This window comes from Saccopteryx leptura, chromosome 6 (assembly GCF_036850995.1).
Source record: "Saccopteryx leptura isolate mSacLep1 chromosome 6, mSacLep1_pri_phased_curated, whole genome shotgun sequence".
In the NCBI taxonomy this organism is placed as follows: Eukaryota; Metazoa; Chordata; class Mammalia; order Chiroptera; family Emballonuridae; genus Saccopteryx; species Saccopteryx leptura.
Window position 1 is genome coordinate 33,668,958 of NC_089508.1, and position 22,719 is coordinate 33,691,676.

The 22,719-nt window shown below is 46.1% G+C and overlaps 1 protein-coding gene across 1 annotated transcript in view; it reads right to left on the minus strand.

Annotated features, from left to right (window-relative positions):
• The window catches only part of PLEKHH1 (pleckstrin homology, MyTH4 and FERM domain containing H1), a 58,890-nt gene extending 41,875 nt beyond the window's left edge, over positions 1–17,015 (minus strand). Inside the window, exons 1-2 of the mRNA XM_066343969.1 lie at positions 16,749–17,015; positions 7,894–8,052 (exon numbers count right to left, since the gene is read on the minus strand). Of these exons, the coding sequence (XP_066200066.1) occupies positions 7,894–8,019 (126 nt within the window). The 5' untranslated portion in view covers positions 8,020–8,052; positions 16,749–17,015. The remainder of the gene's footprint in view (positions 1–7,893; positions 8,053–16,748) is intronic.
• Between the last annotated feature and the right edge of the window lie 5,704 nt (positions 17,016–22,719).

Here is a 22,719-nt window from a genome sequence, read left to right on the forward strand (position 1 = left end):
GTGGACCTGACAAAAATAGAGGGTAAGGAAAACAATACCACCACCCCCACACACAAACACCCTCCCACCCTGCACATATGTTCATACACACTGAATAAAACTTCTACAGGGCATCTGCTCCCAAAGCAAAGCAGATCTGTCGGCACAGAGATCTGCTAAGGCTGATTCTGTGATGACCTGACGCGAACTTCAGCACGTTTCCAGCCAGTCTCCGCAGTGCTCGGACTCCCATTTCAGGATGTTTTACCTACTGGCCTCGTGTTCTACCCATACATTGCGAAACTGGGGCCGAAGCTGAATCACTGACTCTGTATAACCTGTGGGCTGAAGGAGGAAGAGCGATGTTCATTGTTTTTTTGTTGTTGTTTGTTTGAGGAAATGAACTGAACCACTTATTTAAAAGAAAAAAAAAAGAGATCCTGAATTACAAATTGTTGATCTATAAATATAAAACTGAGTGACTATATTTCAAAACCTTGATTGGCAAAATTAGCAAGGGATTCTAGAAAACAGGAAGTGCACTCGGTCCCACTGGAACGGGTCTTGGGGAAAAGTGGCTTCAGTTAAAAATATTCAAGCTAAAAAAATGAAAATTGTTTTTATTACTTATTTCTTCTTTTTTAATAAATCCACTCAAATTCCTTTTGGAAACAGACAGGGTGTAAATAAATTAAAAAATGTAGGACCTGTACCAGTTTTAATACTGATGCCATACTCATCATGACACTTCCTACAAAGCTCTTTTGTGGATAGAAAGTACATACCCACTTTTCTGATGGGATAACTGAGGCACAAGTTTGATAAGAACGAGGAAAGTCCAATGGACTTGCAATACCCCTCTACACGGCCTGGTAGAACAGTATCGAGGTTTTAAATGGACCTGACTAGCCTGTGTGACTTCTTCAGCACCCAAGGAAGGGAGCAGAGCAAATGTGAACTCAGACATCAGCCATTCCCTTGCCTCTGTACTGGATGCAAAGTGAACCCACAGCTCATCTGGCTCCCGGGGGAGGCCCTGGCACCCTGGGTGTCCAGGAGAGCAGCACACCAGACCTTGAAAGGAGTAAGAGCAGAAACAAAGCTTAGTTCTGCCTCCCCTCTCATCTTTATCCCCTTTCACCCTTAGGTGAGGGAGTATCTGATAGCCTTGACATTTTTTCTTAAAAAAAAAAAAGGCAACAACTTTTAGCACAGATTATTCCAAGTGTAGAATGGCAACTCTGCCAGAGGAAGTCAGGTATGAGTAGGCTGCGTGGTGGGGGAAGGAGGAGGACATGCTTCTAAGCCTGAGCAGCAATGGGCGGAATCTGATCCCAGGCAGGGCCCGTTGCCCTGGGAAACACCCATGCTTGGCTTGCCCTGCAAGAGAGCTAGCAGGGAGTGAGCGGCCATCAGGAATCCAGGCTCTGCATTTTGACTTGTACAGGCGAGCCAGCTGTGTGGAGAGGTGGAGGGGGCAGGCGAGTGAGAGGGCCGGCTAGGGGGACCCCACTGACCTGGCTCACCCACGTGCAAGTGGGTACTGATGATGACTGACAAGTAGGTTGTGGGAGGAGTGACAGAGACAGGTCCTGGGCTCAGCCTCAGCAGGTGCTCCCGTGAGAAACCCAAGCATCTCTTCCTGGGATGTGAAACTTACCTGGATGTATTGTGGACATTCTCTACAGAATCGTTGAACTTGTCCAATTGGTTTGGGGATGATTGCAGGTGACAGGTGTAGGCCTGACACTGAGCAACATGGTGTGTGTGGCCGTAAGAATTTCTGCCAAGAGGTCCACATCTCTTCCTAAGTCTCAGTCCTTTCTTATTTAGTTCTCCCAGCCGATGCTCCTACTCAGGACACTCTCCTGCCCTCTCCCCTCCCACAGACGGTCTCTCCTGCCCCGTGTCGGCATGCTTCCGTCTTTACCCAAGTCATGTGCTAAGCCCCCAACATCTTTATGGGAGGGCACTCTGGTTACATGATGATCAAAAACATCCAGGAAGAGAAGAAGGGGCTGGTATTATGAAAGTTCAACCTCCCCTGACCCAAGGAGCGGCAGAGAAAGGTGTTTATTAATAATGTGTTTAAGGCTCCAGGGGAATAGGGGAGGGCGGCATTTCAAAACATCTCTTATGAAATATTTCAGGCCAATAGAAGCCTGCAGAGAATCATTTTAATAAAAAATGTATCCACCACTCACCTTTGTCAAATTTTAATTTATATCAGAAAAGTTTTTAAGAAATGGATCACTATGGATAACTGAGGCTTCCTGTGTATTTCTCCCCAATGTTACTCCTCTCTTTGTGGCAGTTGTCATTTGTATATACCCCTAAACAACGGACACTACCATTTTGCATGTTTTAAAACTTTATATAAACTGTATTGTTGTTCTGCAGATATATCCTTCTGACCTTTTTCATTCAACGTTGGGTTTTGAGATTTATTGATTTTACACACGTAGCTCTACCTTATTTATATTTAACTGCAGTGTCATATCCTATTGTTTATCCATGATGTAAACTCAGTATGTTTATCCGTCACCTGTTGATAGACATTTAGAGTATTTCCAGTTTTCAAACATTAATGCCGCAATATACACCCTTGTATGTCTCCTTGTGACCAGTATATTTGGATTTATTTCTACTGTTGCATTTATGTGCTTTCTGTTTACTCCTCTTTTCCTATACTTGTTTTTTTTTAAAGATTTTATTTATTCATTATAGAGAGGGGAGAGAGAGAGAGAGAGAGAGAGAGAGAGAGAGAAGGGGGAGGAGCAAGAAGCATCAACTCCCATATGTGCCTTGACCAGGCAAGCCCAGGGTTTTGAACCGGCAACCTCAGCGTTTCCAGGTTGACGCTTTATCCACTGCACCACCACAGGTCAGGCCCTATACTTGTTTTTTTAACTCTCCTTGCCTGAATTTAATAAATTTCCTTTATTCTATTTCCCTGCCCAATGATTCGAAAGTTTTATACTCTATTTGTTATTACCACTATTCTAGACTCAAATTCTAGACTTACAGACTGCTAATTATTTCCCAGTTCCCCATCTGTCCCCCCCCCCTTCTCTCTCATATAAATAAAACCTCCAACTTAGCAGAGTACATGGCTATCCAGAACAAAAATTATCCTTCCCAATCTTCCCTGCAGCTGGGTAACCAAGTTTTTTCCGATGGGATATGAAGAGGAGAAATTAGTCCAAGTCAAGCACTTAAAAGGAAGGGGTTGGGTGGGCATCAGCATGAACTATCTTCAAACATGCAGCAGGTATCACCCTAGAATTAGACTGCTTACATCTGAGTTACTACATGAGATGAAAATAAGCATCTGTCTGGTTTAAGCCATTGTTATTCTGGGTTCTTTCTTACAGCAGCCAAACTATAATCTAGCTCAGGGGTAGTCAACCTTTTTATACCTACCGCCCACTTTTGTATCTCTGTTAGTAGTAAAATTTTCTAACCGCCCACTGGTTCCACAGTAATGGTAATTTATAAAGTAGAGAAGTAACTTTACTTTATAAAATTTATAAAGCTGAGTTACAGCAAGTTAAAGCATATAATAATAACTACTTTCCAAGTACTTTATGTTGGATTTTTGCTAAGTTTGGCAGAATAAATCTTTATAAAACAACTTACTATAGTTAGATCTATCTTTTTATTTATACTTTGGTTGCTCCGCTACCACCCACCGTGAAAGCTAGAATGCCCACTAGTGGGCGGTAGGGACCAGGTTGACTAACACTGATCTAGCTAATATAGTAGGCATGAATTAAAAAAAAAAAAAAAAAAGGGCCTGCTTACACTCATTCTGCTCCCTAAACCTGGGGTTTCATGTCTTTCATCAGGTCTGGAACCATTTAAGCTATTATTCTTTTGAGTAAAGGCTGTCCTTCATTCTTCCCCACTCCTAGCATCTTACTACATAGGATCCTGCCATTCTAGCATCCATGTCTCAGCCCCTGTGTCTTTGTCTCTCTGTACTATATTTTGCATGATTTCCTCAGGTCTGTATTTCCATTCATTAAGCCTGTTTTTACTAGTGCCTAATCTGGTGTTTAATCTATCCACAGAACATTTCATTTCTTTTTTTTTTTTAGAGACAGAGAGAGAGAGTCAGAGAGAGGGATAGACAGGGACAGACAGACAGGAATGGAGAGATAAGAAGCATCAATCATTAGTTTTTCGTTGCGCATTGCAACACTTTAGTTGTTCATTGATTGCTTTCTCATATGTGCCTTGACTGTGGGCCTTCAGCAGACTGAGTAACCCCTTGCTCGAGCCAGTGACCTTGGGCTCAGGCTGGTGAGCTTTTGCTCAAACCAGATGAGCCCGTGCTCAAGCTGGTGACCTCGGGGTCTCGAACCTGGGTCTTCCGCATCCCAGTCCGACGCTCTATCCACTGCGCCACCGCCTGGTCAGGCTAAACATTTAATTTCAATGAAAACAGTTTTCACTTCTAGAAGTTCTACTGGGTTCTTTTTAAAGTCTATGTAATCTTTTCAGGTAGTGTCTCGTTCTGGTCTCATGTTTTCAAATTACTTCAGTATGTCTCCAACAGTTTTGAACTCATTTATTACATAGAACCTTGCCAACAGTTCTATTATTAGAAGTTCTTTGGGTGGGTGGTTCTAGTCCAGTTGTTTGTTGTATATTTGGACCCTCACTCACCATAGATTATTCTCTCAATACTTAGTCATTTTGGATCATATATTCATCTTCACTAAAACATTTTTCTCTTTCTGTGGAGATTCTGTATGGTCGGGGTTGAGGTCTTGTTTCTCCAGAGGGGTTCTGTGTCTTTCCTACAAGGTTCCCCAGGGGGATCTCTGGCCCAGAACTTAGGGTTCCTAATTAACACAGACAGTATAAACTCTAATGCTAAACTAAGATCATCAACAGGTTCTCAGGGAACCTTTTTTTTCCTTTTTCCTTTTCCTGCCCAGAGCCTTGGCTAAGTATGAGAAGCTGGTCCATCATTTTCCTATCTCGGTGGGTGACTGTCTTTTTTTGTCTACCTTTTCATTTAGGGTAAAGCCCTTTAATAGTCCTGATTTTACATGGAAGTTTCAGTATCAAACCCAGCTTCCAAATGTGCAGATCTCACTGGTCTGCGTGAGGTCTGCACAGATGTAAAAACTCAAACCTCAAGTCGTTCATTACTAAAGGGAGGACAACCACACATCCTCCCCCCACCCCACTCAGCTGCCAGAGGTGAGGACCACTTGCGTGTTTCCTCTTTATTTTTCCCTCTGAGGATTCCTCTATTTTCAGTGTGCAGCTCTAAACCAAGAAGGATAATTTAAATATTCAATCCCATATGTCTGGGTGTTTCACAGTGGTCATTTTTTTTTAACAGAGACAGAGAGTCAGAGAGAGGGATAGATAGGGACAGACAGACAGGAACGGAGAGAGATGAGAAGCATCAATCATCAGTTTTTCGTTGTGGCACATTAATTGTTCATTGATTGCTTTCTCATATGTGCCTTGACCGTGGGCCTTAAGCAGACCAAGTAACCCCTTGCTCAAGCCAGCGACCTTGGGTCCAAGCTGGTCAGCTTTTTCTCAAACCAGATGAGCCCGTGCTCAAGCTGGCAACCTCAGGTCTTGAACCTGGGTCCTCCACATCCCAGTCCAATGCTCTATCCACTGCTCCACTGCCTGCTCAGGCCACAGTGGTCATTTTAAAAGTAATTTTGTTGTCCATATTACTTGAAATGGAAGTCTCTTCCCTCCGAGATGTGTTTAGATCAACTGGCTGATCCCTACTTATCCTTACCTTCCCTCGCATCATAACCCAAGGCAAGGTTCTCAAGCTGTATATTGCATGAAACCAACTTCTGGGAGCTTGTTAAACATTCAGATTATTAGCAGCACCCTAGCAGACTGAGATCAGCGGGGTTAGGTGGGGCCCAGGAGTGCACATGCTTAACAAGCACTCCAGGTTCCTAGCACAGGTGGTCCCAGGACCACCCCTTGAGACCCACTGTCTAAGGCCTGCTTCCCTTTCCCTGAGGTGGCAGAACTCTACCCTTTCTATTGGCAGTGACTGAACCACATCCGTAGGAACCCTGCCAATCCGCTCTGCAATGGCAATGCCAACAGACCCAAGGTTCCTGAGTTCTAGTCCAGGCTAGTCCAGGGCCACTCCCGTCAGCAGTGGAAATGCAGTCACGATGCCAATAACTTGTCTTCCTGGCCTCCAGCTTGTGGGCCTGTCACTAAAACAGGTCGCTTATGCAGGTTTTCCTAATGAAGACTTTGACACTGGTTGGAGAAAGGTAGACTGAATTTTACTTTTATACTATTAAAGAAGGGTTTGCTAAGCAAATGCATAGAATAAACAAAACTATAGAGAGAATGGTTGATCCAGTTAAGATTATATATATGTTTTTAGTGCAGGACTCTGTCTGGATGGGTTATGCTCCAAAATACCACTGAAGGTCAGCCGTTCAGAATGCACCTTCCCATAGAAACATTATGAGTGGTGCTCTCTTTCCCTCCCAAACCTGAAAAGGTAATACGTAACTGTTCCTATTTAAGACCTATTTTATTCCAGAATCTTTATATCTGTGATCTGATACAATTCTCAAAATAAGTCCAAAAGATAGACATTAGTGTCCTTGCCTTAGAGGCGAAGAAAGCTACTCAGAGTCACATAGCTAATAAGTGGCAGAGCCAGGTTGATCTGGCTCCAAAACCTGTGTCCTTGTCACCAGGAAACCCAGGTGCCTTTCGCAGCTCGTATGCTTAAGAGAGGGTGAGCAGTAGGATGGGGATTCCCAGTCTTCTCTCCTAAAACACCCTCCTCCCCCACACTCAAGGGACGTGAAGGGGATATCAGAAACTCCCCTGCAGCCCCCTGTGACTCAGGTGATAAAGGAGCAAGAGAACTGTTGTCATTTCTTCGGTGTGCCATACAAAGAAGCAGAACAGGGAAAATGCCAGACTCCAGCTTAATAAACTGCTTTGATTTTGATCTTTAAAAAAAAAAAAAGCCTGACCAGTGGTAGTTCAGTGGATAGAGCGTCGACCTGGGACACTGAGGACCCAGGTTCAAAACCCTGAGGTCGCTGGCTTGAATGCAGACTCACCAGCTTGAGCCCAAAGGTCGCTGGCTTGAATGAAGCCCTAGGTCACTGGCCTGGGCCTAAGGTCTCTGGCTTAAGTAAGGGGTCACTGGCTTGGCCTGAGCACCACCTCCCCATCAAGACACATATGAGAAGAAAGCAATGAACAATTAAAGTGACGCAACTATGAGTTGATGCTTCTCATCTGTCTCTCCCTCCCAAAAAACAAACAAACAAAAACCAAAAGAAAAAAACTATCTTGGGTGGGTTTCATTTTGCATATGTAAAAAGTATCTTATTAAAAGTTCACCTTACTGCAATGAGTAGTAAGCCCTAAGAATCAAATGCACAGTACAGTAAATACAGACAACAGTATTGTATTATAATCATCAAACTTGTATGCCCTGGCTAAGTAGCTTAGTTGGTTACCCTGTCTTCCCAATATACCAAGGTTGTAGGTTCGATTTCTAGTCAAGGCACGTACAAGAATCAACCAGCGAATGCATAAATAAATGGAACAACAAATAAATGCTTCTCTATCTCTCTAAAATCAATCAATAAAAATAAATCAAACTTGCTAAGGGACTAAAACTTAATTATTCCAACCACTGAAAAGAAATGATAATTATGTAATTGATAGATCTAATTATCACTATGATGGCAACTATATTACAATAATTAACATGTTGAACACTTTAAATGACATGATGTTATATGTCAAATATATTTCAAAAAAATAAATAAAATATAACCTCCCCCCAAAAAGTTCCCCTTCTCCCACTCCCCCTCTCTGACACAGACCCCTGCAGTGGGCTTAGGCAGGCATCTGCTCTCTAAAACTCACCTTGTCAGCAAGCAGCTCCCTAATCTTGCTGGCCTGTAGGCGGAACCGGAAAAGCTGGGTTTCTAGGGCCAGGCAGCGCTTCTGCCAGTCCATGCTGGCCCGGGTCTCCACCTTGAGTTCAGCCATGATGGAATCGCCTTCTGGGTATTCCAGAGAGCCCTGAGAACCAGCACACAGAGAGAGGAAAAGAAGTGAGTGTAGGAGGAGGGGTTATGCGGGGAAAGGAGGAGAGGAGACCAAAGGAGGAAGGAGAAAATGGGGCTGGGGTAGGAAAGTTAGTCTCACGGCCCCTTCCTTAGCTCAGTGGGTCGCCTTCTGTCATAAGTTAGCTGCGCAGCCTCAGGGGATCACAGCTCCTAAGAAAACCAGTGAAAAGTAGGGCTCATTTGTTTTCCATTCAATCATTCCATTTAACACATTTTTATCCATTCAACAAACATGTATGTGCCAGACACTGTTCTAGGCCCTGGAGCTGCAAAGATAAATGACAGACGTCCCTTGCCTTTGAGTTTTTCAAGGATGTCCCACTGCAAAATGACAATGCAATCACAATAGCTCATCCATATACAGATAAATAGGGTAATACAGATAACAGGGAGCCGGGCGGACTCTGCTGGGGCCGGGGGTGTCGAGTTCACTCGGCTCACTGAAGGCAAACCCGGTTTCCAGTACAGTTGTGGTTCTACCACAGCTGTATAGATGGCAGGTGGGGAAATATGGAAAGCAGCTTGGAAAATTGTTTTTTCCCTTTAGGTGGAATTTTGTCCATTGCTGTCACTGGGACAGATTCTCACTCTTCCCTTTAAGTTATAAGATGCAAACCAGGAAATGGGTAAATATTTTGCTGCAGCCTCTGGAGAAACCCACCAATCTTTGAAAAACACTATACAAATTCAGGACACATCAAGTAGACACTTATAATTTTTCCAGCCAGCGGAATCTATCCGAATGTCTTCTGGATATTTTGGAGAAGAGAAATTGGGCTGGGGTAAGAAAGTGAAGGATGTACGCATGTGCATAGGAGAGGAGATTCAGGCACAGGTGAGCGCAGAGGGGAGAAAGGCTAGAAGACACATCTATCATCAGGACTTTAAAAATCCCCTCCTAGGGTGCTATTAATAATTATGTTTGGCAACAGGAAAAAATTTGGTCTGTCCCAAACCATGACATCTGGCCACCCTAGTATTAGGCAACTTTTCAGAATGAGTGTTCATTTTTTAGGTTGATATTTTTAAAACGTCATCTGTGAGAGAGACCTACGATTTACAGGTACAGTGATACAATATCTGTGATTTGCTTTAAAACATTTCATGGTACGGGGTGAAGAGCAGGGGGAGATACAGGAAATAAGATTTATCGAAGTGTTCATTTTCTGAAGCAGGGTGATGGGTATATGGGGGTGCTTTATACTCATCTCTCTACTTGAACATATGCCTGGAATTTTCCATCATGGAAATTTCTATTTTTTAAAATCCCCTTTCCCTTTCTACAGGACCCAGCCACGTCCTGTACCGTCGCCAAATATTACCCTGGCGCACCAGGGGGCCTGTCCTCCCTGGGTTAACCACCAATGTGCTTCCACCTCCCATTTGACTTTTTAAAGTAGCTTTCTCCCATTACATACCACACAGAGCTGTCATTTATTGAGTTCCTGCTGTGTGCCAGGCACATGTGCCTCTTTAATCCTTGCAACCCAGGAGTCAATGGGTGGTCACCAGTCCCTGGTCTCACATGAGGACACTGAGGGACTGAGAGGCTGACAGTCTGACACAGTCATTCCAAAGTCCCTGTTCTCGGCCACTGTGCTCTTTACTCATGCAGAAATCGGAAAAAATTCTGATTTCACAAAGAGTGAGGTGGATTGTTAAGAATAAAAGAAATATTTTCTAAGTTCTTTCAGGATTGTTGGTGCTAAAACGAGCCTATCTTCCAGAGTTTCCAGGGCATTCTGGTCTCAAATATTCTGACACCATAAGCTCCATTAGCACAGAACATTTATCACGTGTCCTGATTTAAATTTTTTTTTTTTTTAAAAAAGGGTCAACAAACCCAACAATTAGACCACTGACGGGTCCAGTGTCTTAAGTCTTTTGGTTCTGGGTTGCTCAGAACACTGGACATATGATCTCAGCGCTGCTCCCCCGGACTGTCAACCCAAACAATCCCGACATTGTGACCTCCCAGCAATTCCCACCTCAAAGGACTGGGACCAACAGAAACGGGCAGGAAGACAAAAGACAAAAACAAAACATGACCTTTTCTGAGCTAAGATCACAGCTGAAAAGACAAAACAGAACCTTGTGGGGCTTCCAGAAAGGGACCCAAGGCCACCAGGCTTTGCATCTGATTCCATTGTCCTTTCAGGGCCTTTTGTTTTTCCTTGGATCAGTGATTTTCAACCTTTTCATCTCCTGGCACACATAAACAAATTACTACAATTCTGTGGCACACCAAAAAAGTATCTTCTTTCCCAATCTGACCAAAAAAAAAAAAAGGTGTAATTTTGATTCATTCGTACCAGATGGCTATTGTTATGTTGGCTGTTATTTTTTTATTTGACAAGCTAAGGGAAAAGCAGTCAGTGACCCTGACTAAAATAGTCAGATATTGCATGCTTTAAACATTCTTAGATAAATTTTTAAAAACGGGAAGATCCAAAACTAGGATCTGCAAGTCTTGCACCTAGACCAGGGCTAAGAATTAGCGCTGAAAGCACCCAGGCAGAACCAAGGGGCTGGGAAACTTAATGGTCTCGCGGTGTTGAAAGAGTTCGGTGAATTTTAATTGCCTCTAACTGACTGTGGAAGCCGTGGCTCAGATTCCGTTGGAGAGTAGAAACCCAAACTCTCAAAATCTCCAGGGCCTTTGGAAATAAAACATGTTCACGGTCTCTGCCCAGCCCTGACATCTGAGATCACACCTAGACCAAAGGGAGTGTGTTCCCCCATCAAGCACCTTCACGGCATCTTGGTTCTGAATCAGTTTGGTGCCAGCTAATCCTTTCCCTGCCTTAGGGGCTGCTGGCCAGAGAGCTGGCATCCTGCTAGGCTTGTCTCCACAGTGAGAGCTAAGAAGTTTCGAAACAGATCTGGAGCAAGGTGCCTGCTGCCAAGCACTACGCCCAGACGCTCTTCCAACAGAAGCAGGTGGTCAGAGCAGCAGCTATAAAAACCCAGCATGTGACGGGAAGATACCGGTAAGCTGAATCTCACCTGCTAGATCACCTTGTACTTATACCTCTTATAAAAATGCACAAGGGCCAATGGAAATAAACTTACAGAATGGTTCTTAACATTTCAAAGCATTGCCAACAGTGTACCTTTATAGCCTCTCAACGTCCCTGAGGTGCAGGACAATGAGCAGATGAGAAAGCTCATCATGTCTGTGACTTGTTTAGAAACATAGAGCTAAGTGTAGTATCAGAGCTGGACCCAAAACCCTGATTCCCCAACAGACAGAACATCCTCTTTACATGAAGATGCTTCCGATGTGGTGGCAGAGCCCCATGTTACCAGGCTAGGCTAGGCCAACACAGATACAAAACTAGTGGCAGTTGCCTGACCTGTGGTGGCGCAATGGATCAAACGTCGACCTGGAACGCTGAGGTCGCCGGTTCAAAACCCTGGGCTTGCCTGGTCAAGGCACATATGGGAGCTGATGCTTCCTGCTCCTCCCCCTTCTCTCTCCCCCCCCTCCTCTAAATTGAATAAATAAAAATAATTTTAAAAAACCCGAAAAACTAATAGCAGTCACAGACAGGGAAATGAGAGAAGGGACATAAGATGCGGACAAAAGCAAGCTCAAAGTTTGTTCTTTTTCATTTTTTATTCTGTAAAGCTTCAAACACCCGTAAGTAGAAGGAACAGTAGGATAAATCCCCATGTACTCTATCTACACTCAACTTCAAAATTATCATCAACTCACAGCCACTCCTGTGAAACCCAGTTCTTTTGATTCCGATTAGTACCAAGCATGCTAACCGGCTGAGCAGGTGCGAATCAAAGGACAGCATGGCCCGGCATCCGAGCCAGAACTCGGAGTCCTCTAGCACCCCAGACTGGCAGGCCGCAGAGGCGGCTCCGAGATCGGCCTCGCAGGAAGGGGCTTCGGGCAGAAGGAGTGGTGAAAAGAGAGCACAGGGGGTGGGGAGGCGCCTTCAGGCTCTGGGCCTGCATCAGAGAACACACAAACTTGACCTGGAAGGGTCTGGCAAGTTTAGGAATTTGACCAGAAATGGACAAAATGCTGAGATTAAACCTAATTCCACCAACATTGGTTAAGTTGCATTTCCTAAATGCAATATTGGACCCATAGAGAGGAATAAAGATTGGCGAGTTGCAAGGCTCAGGGCTACAGCACGAATATTCTGGAACTTCTCTGCAAAGGGGGCCAGTTAATACAAGAGCCTAAAAGAGAGGTCAGAAGTCACTGCAGGAGGCATCAGAGGGTCATGGGAACTCTGTTCTGGGTACAGTTTCCACTGGGCTCTCCCGTGTCACCTCACTATGGTTCACTCCCTGAGTGTGAGAACCTTTTGTGATTTCCACCTGCTGTGAGGGGCCGCTAAACAAGACCTACCACCCGCCCAACTGTGGGAGGGGAAGAGCCCTGCGCCTCAGCCCCCTTTCTGAGGACGGAGCTGGGGGAGGGGGAGTGGGTGCAGGTGCACATCTCCCCCTGAGCTTGGAGCATCTGATCAAGTCAACAACACGCACCTGACCTCTCTCCTGGGTGTCAAGCAGGACATTTCACAGTGATTGGGGGGGGGGGGGCAGGAAAGCTCAGCAAGTTCCAGCTTTCAGGGATCTAAACACAGAAGAAGGGCTGGGACAACCAGGAGTAGCATCCCTGGAGAACGGAACCAGTACAGAGAAACAGCAGAGGATAGTGAGTACGACCCTGTGTTCTGGTGCCAAACAGGCCTGGATCTGAAACCCGGCTCAGGCACGAATTAATCCTGTGACCTTAAACCATTTGGTCAACTTCTCTGAGCCTCAGTTCCATTTTGAAATTGAGGGCAAAAATATTAGGTTGAACCATACAAAATTTTTTGAGAATTAGAGGAGATATTACAAAAGCCTGGCGCACAGTAAGCACTCAATAAATGGCAGCTACTATCAACAAAGGCAAACCAACAGTGCCCTGGGCATATGAGCAGATGTGGTCCACAGATGTGCTTACCACCAGATCTACCTCGGAGAGAGGGCCAGGGGATTTTTTTTTTAATTTAGAAAATTAAATTTAATGGGATGACACTGATCAATAAGAATAAATAGGTTTCAGGTAAACATTTCTATAGTATTGAACTATTGACTATGTTGTATGCCCATCACCCAAAGTCAAATCATCTTCCATCACCATATATTTTTATCTCTTTAATCCCCTTCCCCCGCCCACACAGGGGATTTTTATTGTTTTTATTTATTTTTCTTTTATTGCACCATGTGTTATTTATATGTGTGTTGTTTAATCTCTGTGTTTTTGTATTTGTCAGTTACTTTTTATTATTGATTTCTAGGTTAATTCCATTTTAAATTTGCTATGGTGTTTTTTTGTTTTTGTTTTTTTACAGAGACAGAGAGTCAGAGAGAGGGATAGACAGGGGCAGACAGACAGGAATGGAGAGAGATGAGAAGCATTAATCATTAGTTTTTTGTTGTGACACCTTAGTTGTTCATTGATTGCTTTTTCATATGTGCCTTGACCTTGGACCTTCAGCAGACCGAGTAACCCCTTGTTCAAGCCAACAACCTTGGGTCCAAGCTGGTGAGCTTTTGCTAAAACCAGATGAGCCCACGCTCAAGATGGTGACCTTGGGGTCTCGAACCTGGGTCCTCAGCATCCCAGTCCGACGCTCTATCCACTGCACCACCGCCTGGTCAGGCTCACAGGGGATTTTTAAAAATGATTTTATCTCTTTATTTTTGAATGTTGAACCAAAAAGTAAACAATGTAAAGGCTTCTTCCTACCCTTGCCCTTCATCCATAGTTCTAATCAGAGGCAACCACTGTTATGGGTTTTTGTGTCTTTCAGAGTATTCAGTGCCTAGACAAGCATTCATATATATGTTGCACACACACACAAATGGTGGCACACTAACACATTATACTTATTATAATTTAGAGATCTTCCTATAGCAATATACATATCTGCCTCATTTTCTTTCCATGCTTTTTAACAGCTTTATTGTACTCCGTTGTGTGGCTACTACATGATTTTACAGTCATGTGCTGCATAACAACGTTTCAGTTAATGGCGAACCACAAATACAATGGTTCCCGTATGATAATGGAGCTGAAAAATTCCTATCCCCCAAGGACGTCATAGCCATCATAGTATCATAGCACAATGCATTACTCGTGTGTTTGGGGCAATACTGGTGCAAATAAACCTGCTGCACAGCGAGTCATAGAAAAGGACAGCACATACAGTTATATACAGTATGTAATACTTGATAATAACAAACAACCTTGTTACTGGTTTGTGTATTTATTATCCTTTTTATTGTTATTTTAGATTGTGTTGTTTCAGCTTATTAAAAAAAAGTTTGCTATAAAAGTGTGCCATGTCATGCCAGCTACCACATCTGTTGATTGCATCATTTTCTCCTGTGCTTGATTTAATCTCATGTTGTTTTGTACAGTAATATGTTGCACTGGTTTGTAATCTAGGAGCAATAGGCTATACCACATAGCTTAGTGTGTAGTAGGCTGGATCACTTAGGTCATGTAACTGCACTCTATGATGTTCACACCCAATGAAATTGCCAAACAATGCATTTATCAAAATGTATCCTCATAGTTAAGTGGTGCGCGACTGTTATTTAAGAGTTCTTTATTGACAGATATTTGGTTTGAAACCTTTTGCTAAAATAAACAATGCTGTAACGAATATTCAACGAATATATATAATTTCATATATATCAGAATATAGCTGAAGAATAAAGTCCTAGGAATGGAATTGTAGGGTTAAGTGATATATATTTTTAAATGGCCAAATAGTCCAAATTTCCCTCCCTGACGGCTACTCTAATTTTTACTTTCCCCCAGAGAGGTCAGTTTTGAATTTTTTTTTTTAATTTTTACTTATTGATTTGAGAGAGAGAGAGAGAGAAACACTGACTTGTTGTTCCACCCATGTGTGCATTCACTGGTTGACTCTTGTACGCACCCTGATTAGGGCTGAACTGGCAACCGGGGCACATTGGGACATGCTCCACCAACTGAGCTGCCTGGTCAGAGCCTTAATTAGTTTTTTTGTTTGTTTGTTTGTTTGTTTTTTGAGAGAGGAGAGAGAGACAGAGAGAGAGAGCAAGGAGAGAGAGACAGAGAGAGAGAAGGGGGGAGGAGCTGGAAGCATCAACTCCCATATGTGCCTTGACCAGGCAAGCCCAGGGTTTCAAACCTGCGACCTCAGCATTTCCAGGTCGACGCTTTATCCACTGCGCCACCACAGGTCAGGCCCTTAATTAGTTTTTGACAGAAGGAAGAGACGGCTCTGCTGGGCTGGCCAGAGAATGCCAGGATGGGGACTCAGCAGCCAGCCTGCTGTGAAGTTACCTGGATCAGGAGTGAGGGAATCCTGGCACCCTACCCCCAGCACGTAGAAAGCACTCTGCAACCCATAAGGAGCACACAGATTCTGCATATAGGTACTCAGCCCCATAGAGAGAGGAAAGGACTAGTGAGGAGGCTGGAGGAGGAGGGGAGTAGAGTGGGAGGTACATAGTCTTCCCTCTTAGCTGGTGGTTTCTGAAGAGGGCAGAAGAGGCACCGCATTTCCTCAGCTGTTAAAGCTTCAGTGTTAGAGTTTGGGAGCACAGGGTGTACCCCACCATAACTCAGTTCTGAGCAACCCCCCCCCCCCCAGCAGCCTTGTAGGGAGGGTAGACTGGACAGCGGTCCAAACCCTTTGGGATTTAGGAGGCTTGTGTTTGTGTCTGGCCTCTTTCACTTTTTAGCTATATGAACTCGGGCTAATCACAATTTTTCTGAGTCTCTTTCTCCTTTGTAAAAAGGAGATAATAATATGCAGAAACACTGGAATTGATGTTTTATAAAGCGTTAAGTGATGTTACCATATACAGCGCCTGGGGCAGATCAGACAGTTCAAAAAGTATGATGAATGAACCAATGACTTTTCCATTGAAATTGTTACTAAAATGATCTTCCAAGCAGAAGTTTTAGCTGGAACTAAGGCTCTGTGTGTAAGAGTTTTATGAGGTGGTTCACAGTAAAAGCTTATGGAGATGTCCTGGCAGGGAGAAATCCGACAGGGAACGGATTCTACTCTAGGATCAGGGTCTTCACTGCTTCTGCCGCCCCCTAGCAAGGCCCCTTGGTCCCTAGTGACCGATTCCTCTCTGAGGCTCCTAGGACACAAAGCTCTTGGTGTCATTCGACGCCCAACTTGTTTTCTTTCCTGCAAGGCTGACCTGCCTCTAGGAGTCCAGCCTAAACCCATTAGAAGTCGAGGAATCACAGAAGAGAAAAATCTGAGATCAAGTGGGGAGGTCAGAAGGAGGGATGGAACCCAGCGACAGCAGAGGCAACGCGGAGAAAAGCCTGAAAGTACGCTCCGAGGGCTCTTCCCGGGAGCAACTAGATCGAGCCGGTCCCAAACTCCCGGTCTTCCCCAGAAAGTTTACTCCCCGCCTCCCGGTGCTGGCTCCCGAGCCCGACCGCGCGGCTCCCAGCGCTCCCAGCTGCCGGGAGCCCGTTCCAGGTGGGGAGGCACCTGCTCCAGACTTGCCCTCCGGGTCGTAGGGACCCGGTCCTCTCCCCCCGCCAAGCACCCTCCGGGCCAGCGCACACCCCCAGCCCAGCCCTGCCCAAAGCAGAACGGGGCCACTCACCTCCGGCGAGCTCGCGGGCGTCCCACCGCACAGCTGGCACCCGGGCGCCCTCCGCGCGCGTCCGCCACTGACCTTGCGTAGTTCCCGTCCGAGTCCACAGCGGCCGCCGGGTCTCCGCTCCCCGGCAGCAGGGGTCGGGGTGGGCGGAGCGGGGAGAGGCTGGGGCCTGGAGGGGTGCCCGCAGGCTGGCCGCACAAAGGCGAGGCGAGGCGAGCCGCACCTCCCCGCGCCCCATTCAACGCTCCGCCGCGCTCCCTCCGCCCCTCCGCTCCCCGCCCGCTCCTTAAAGGCAGAGCGCCGGCTCGGCTCCCGGGCGGCTCGCGGAGAGGCACAGGAAATGACCTCAGCAGGCTCCAGCCTCCTGCCTCCCCGCCGCGCGGGGCTTGTTCTTGGGGCGGCGGGGCACCCCGTGGGTGTTGGGATCTCTAGGACTCCGGCCCCCGGCTCTCCGCGGAGGCCGCACCAGGCGCCACAAGGGACCGCGAGGTCGTCCCTGGATCTGCTCTGCTCCCAACAAGCGTGGGACCCTCGCAGGAGGGGCGCAAGACCAGACCCTCCCCCATCACCCACCACCAAAGGAGGTGCCAGCATTGTCCGGCGACCTGTACAAACTTTAACGCCAGGATATTTGAAGCAGAAGTTCTTATTTCAAACACTCTGTCCCATTGGCATACTAATGTTCTGATTAATATTTGGAGGGGGGAAAAAAAGCCACCGCAGCCCAGAGGGTATGGTGTGTGTGTGTGTGTGTGTGTGTGTGTGTGTGTGAACTACGCGTGCATGTGTGCATGCATTATTTATTTAAAGGAGCCGGCCAAGAAGGAAGAAAGCCAAACAGGACACTGTCTGTTGGGCACTTTGCAGGGTTGTCTTCAGTGTACCCTTGTTCTTTAAGGGCTTACAGTTCCTCAGTCACCTGTATAATCCCACACACTCAGAGGTGGAACACTCAACTTTTGGTTATGGGATAAAAGCTTTCTTCCAAAAAGGCAAACACCAGCTGGGTTCTCCAAAGGACTTACAAAGACTCAGTCCAGATGGCGGTGAAGGATCCCCGGGCTCCACCTCAGGTTTAATCTGAGTCTCTGGAGGGAAGGTGGGGAAATTGCCCAGCTAACAAGCTCCCAGGTGATTCTCACGCAGTTTCAAGGGCCCAGGTACTATGAAAAGCTGGTCCCTGTAGTTCAGGAGGGCAAGGGTGAAAGTCCAACTGGGCCAGATTGGACTCCCGGGGCTGAACTCGCAAATAGATTCATAACTCCTGAGGATTGGGATAGGTGAGCTACCTAGTCTTTGGGGCACTGGCCTCTGCTGTCCCCTTCAACATTCTAGAAATCGCCTAAGGAAGCCCCAAAGCAGTCCTCTGGAGTTTGTAAGGGAGAGTCATTCATTCATGCATTCATTCATTTGGAATTGGTAATCATGCACATAGTATAAATTTCAAATAATAGAGAAGGGCTAACAATAAAAAGTAAGTCTTCCACCCTCTCCCTTGCCTCTCAGATCACTTTTCCCCAAACAACCACTGTTGTACGTTTTTGTGTGTATCCTTTCAAGATATTTTATGCATATGTAAGTATCTATAAATGCATATGTATTCATATCCCCTCAACTCTAGAGAAGTATCTCTAGCTTTTTTTCTCTTGACATTACCATTTGTTGACTCTAAGTGTGACTTATCAGCACACTTAGAGATGCCTTATTTTTAATGGTTCCCTAATATTCTTAATGATGGACATTTTAGGATGTTTTCAAACTCTGACTATTATACACCTTGCTTTAATGACTGTCTTCGTACATACTTCTTGGTCCACAAATGTGACTTTTTTATTATTATTCATTTTTAGAGGGAGGGAGAGAGAGAGAAAGAAAGAGAGAGGGAGAGAGAGGTGGGAGGAGCAGGAAGCATCAACTCCCATATGTGCCTTGACCAGGCAAGCCCAGGGTTTTGAACCGGTGACCTCAGTGTTTCCAGGTCAACACTTTGTACGCTGCACTATCACAGTCAGGCCAAGTATGACTGTTTTTATGGCTTAATACTTAGAAGTGGAATTACTGGCTCTAAACACAACAGGTATATTAGATTCCAATAGATGCTGTCAAATTGCCCTCACAGGAGATTGCACCAACCTACACTTTATCAGCATATGTGAGTGCCCCTTCATTCCCTCCCACCTGTGCCAATGAAGGAACTGATCACAAAGTACACGGCTTTTAGAAAGGGAGGATAAATGGGTTGATGTGCACAGACAATTTTAGAACACAAACAGGCTCAAGAAACTGATAGCCACTGGTATCCCAACCGCACTCATCTGTGTGACTGGCCCCTGCTTTGGGCTCAGCTTTTTTTTTCTTTTTCTTTTTTTTTCTGAAGCTGGAAACGGGGAGAGACAGTCAGACTCCCGCATGCGCCTGACCGGGATCCACCGGCGATGCTCTGCCCACCAGGGGGCGATGCTCTGCCCCTCCGGGGCATCGCTCTGCTGCAACCAGAGCCACTCTAGCGCCTAGGGCAGAGGCCAAGGAGCCATCCCCAGCGCCCGGGCCATCTTTGCTCCAATGGAGCCTTGGCTGCGGGAGGGGAAGAGAGAGACAGAGAGGAAGGAGGGGGGGGTGGAGAAGCAAATGGGCACTTCTCCTATGTGCCCTGGCCGGGAATCAAACCCGGGTCCCCTGCACGCCAGGCCGACGCTCTACCGCTGAGCCAACCGGCCAGGACCGGGGCTCAGCTTTAATCCCAGCTCTGTAAACTTGGACAAGTTCCTTAGCCTCTCTGGGACCCAGATTCCTTATTTTTAATATGAGAATCATAATGTCCCCCTCTAGAATTGGTTAGAGGATTATACCAGATAAAAGTTACATATATTTATATTTTGGAATCCAATTATTGTTCACTAAGTGATAGCTATTCTTTTTCCATCAACCATTCCTCTCAACATTTTACTTTGAAAAATTTAAACCTACAAATGTTACAAAAAAAGTACATTAAATATCCATATACTCTTCACCTAGATTTACCAGTTGTTAACATATTGTCGCATTTTCTCTCTCTCCCGCTCCCATTTGAGAGTTAGTGGTACACATATTTTTATCCCCTTTTTGCACATATTTTGGCCTTTTACTCCTGAGCACTTTAACATGTACCTTCCTAAGAACAAGGGCGTTCTAATATCACACTTAGGAAATTTAACATCAATACAATACTATCACCTATGATGCAGGACATATTCTTATGTCCCCAATCGTCCCAATTACATCATTATACTTAAGTATTACAGCTCTTAAATTTGTTATAATTAGCCCCTACCAATTACTCACCAGAGTGAATGGATGATTAGCAGAGAATGGGCTCGTCCCCTCCTCTGCTCCAGGGCCAGAGTGATCTCCAAAGCTCTGGGCCCCAGCATTCTTCGGAGGCTGCAAGTAATCAATAACCAGGCCCCCGAGGGATGCTCACAGGCAGAGCAGAGTTTCCAGTCTAAAACTAGCATTGTTCTACCAGGCACCTTTGTTGGTGTTGCCTCCTCTGCCTGGTCCCAGCCACCCCATGCTGGCAGCCCAGCAACTCTGGGTGGGTTTCTGGTGTCCTCTCCACCTCCCCGCTGGTCCCCAATCAGCAAAAGCAGCTGTTCTGGCTCCAATGAGACCTGACTTCTACATCACCCTGAACCACAGCCCCACATTGTCACTCCACCTGAGGGACAAATCCCTATGGGCCTCCAGGCTGCATACTCCAACTTAACCCTGAGATTAAGGGCTGAGACGACTGAGTCACTGTCATTTTCTCGTGGTCTTTCTGTCTACAGCACTATCTACGTAGCTAGCTTTCTGTGGAACTGAGACAAGAGTCAAATTCTTGACTGTGGCTACTGGCCAAACCCAGACAATGACATCAGCTGCCGCCACATTTCTCTCTTCTTCCCTCCCTCCCTTTCATTCATTCATTCATTCATTCATTCATTCATTCATTCATAGTAGCTGACTTTTTTTTTTTTTTTTGTATTTTTCTGAAGTTGGAAATGGGGAGGCAGTCAGACAGACTCCTGCATGTGCCCGACCGGGATCCACCCGGCATGCCCACCAGGGGGCGATGCTCTGCCCATTTGGGGTGTTGCTCTGTTGCGACCAGAGCCATTCTAGCGCCTGAGGCAGAGGCCCTGGAGCCATCCCCAGCGCCCAGGCCAACTTTGCTCCAATGGAGCCTTGGCTGCGGGAGAGGAAGAGAGAGACAGAGAGGAAGGAGAGGGGGAGGGGTGGAGAAGCAGATGGGCGCTTCTCCTGTGTGCCCTGGCCGGGAATCGAACCCAGGACTCCTGCACGCCAGGCCGACGCTCTACCACTGAGCCAACCGGCCAGGGCCAGTAGCTGACTTTTAAGTTGTTCTAGGTACACTATTAGATGCCCGGCTCTAAGCGTGGACAAACCATCTCCTTGCTTCCTGCCTCAGTTTGTCCAGGTGTAAAATGAATAAGTTATTTCCTCAACACAGCTACTCTTCAAGTCAGACAATTTCAGAGTTGGAGGAAAAGACAAGATTATAAGGGAGTCACCACAGTAGAAGGGGACTTTGTAAAACTGCAGTAAATAAAAAGCCATTTTGGGCACCATCTGTGGCCGGGGCTGTAGTGGTAAAGAGAGGAGCGCAGGAGGGGCAGGGTTGAAGCTGGGGAACGGTGCCCACCCCATCTACAGCTCATTTCTATTCGATGTTAGCTTATTAATAGGGGCCTGACAGCAGAGAGAAAGGAAGAAAGTCAGCATATGCCCAGAGTCAAAGGGTCATTTGGGTCACTGAAATGGAGGGCCTCCTTTTCTCTTCTGAGAGCAGGATGAGGCCTGGATGGGCACTCATTGTGAACAGGTCTGGACTAATTTGGCCCGTTGGCAATTGTCAGGTTCTTATACTTGCAGCCACTGGAGATGCAAGGTGACTGGAGGCCATTTGTCTCCTCTTCCAAAACCTCCTACAGGTGAGATATTAAAAATGGCAAGGCCGGCCCTGGCCTGTTGGCTCAGTGGTAGAGCGTTAGCCTGGCAAGCAGGAGTCCTGGGTTTGATTCCCGGCCAGGGCACACAGGAGAAGCACCCATCTGCTTCTCTACCCCTCCCCCTCTCCTTCCTCTCTGTCTCTCTCTTCCCCTCCCGCAGCCAAGGCTCCATTGGAGCAAAGTTGGCCCGGGTGCTGGGGATGACTCTATGGCCTCTGCCTCAGGCACTAGGATGGCTCTGGTTGCAACAGAGCTACGCCCCAGAGGGGCAGAGCATCGTCCCCTGGTGGGCAGAGCATCGTCCCCTGGTGGGCATGCCGGGTGGATCCCAGTCGGGAGCATGCGGGAGTCTGTCTGACTGCCTCCCCGTTTCCAACTTCAGAAAAATACAAAAAAACAAAACAAAACAAACAAAAAAACAATAAAAATGGCAAGGCCAAAGTTTGCCAAATGGATAAACAGCTATTAGCAAGCAGGCACCAAGATTCCACACCTGCTTAGAGGAGACAGAGAGTTGGTCTGTGTGTTTTTCACACATCATTCATGCGAGGGCCCAAATAATCTTTCTGGCTACCTCTATATTTTGAAAACCACTTATTTAACCAGCGAGAGATTGTTTCTAGCATCCCTCAAGCACAGTTAGCCTGCTGGTGTAAGTGTGGATGGCAGCTGAAGTGTTTATGTAACCATCCCCCAGAGTGTGGAGTCCTGATTAGAGTGCTTCAGATGCTAACCACCCTGGGGGGTGTGTGTGTCAGGGTATACACACACACCACATGGTTTGGACTGCAATAGTTAAAATATAAATTCCTACAGAGTCAATATAACACCATTCTAGTGTGTGCCTGGTTCCCTGGGCAGCAACATGGGAAAGAATGAGGACCTTGAATTGACCAGACCTCAATTCAAGTCTTATGTAGCTTTACCATTTCTGTGCCTGCTACCTTACATAAGCGCTCAGGGTTAATTTCTCATTTGTAAAA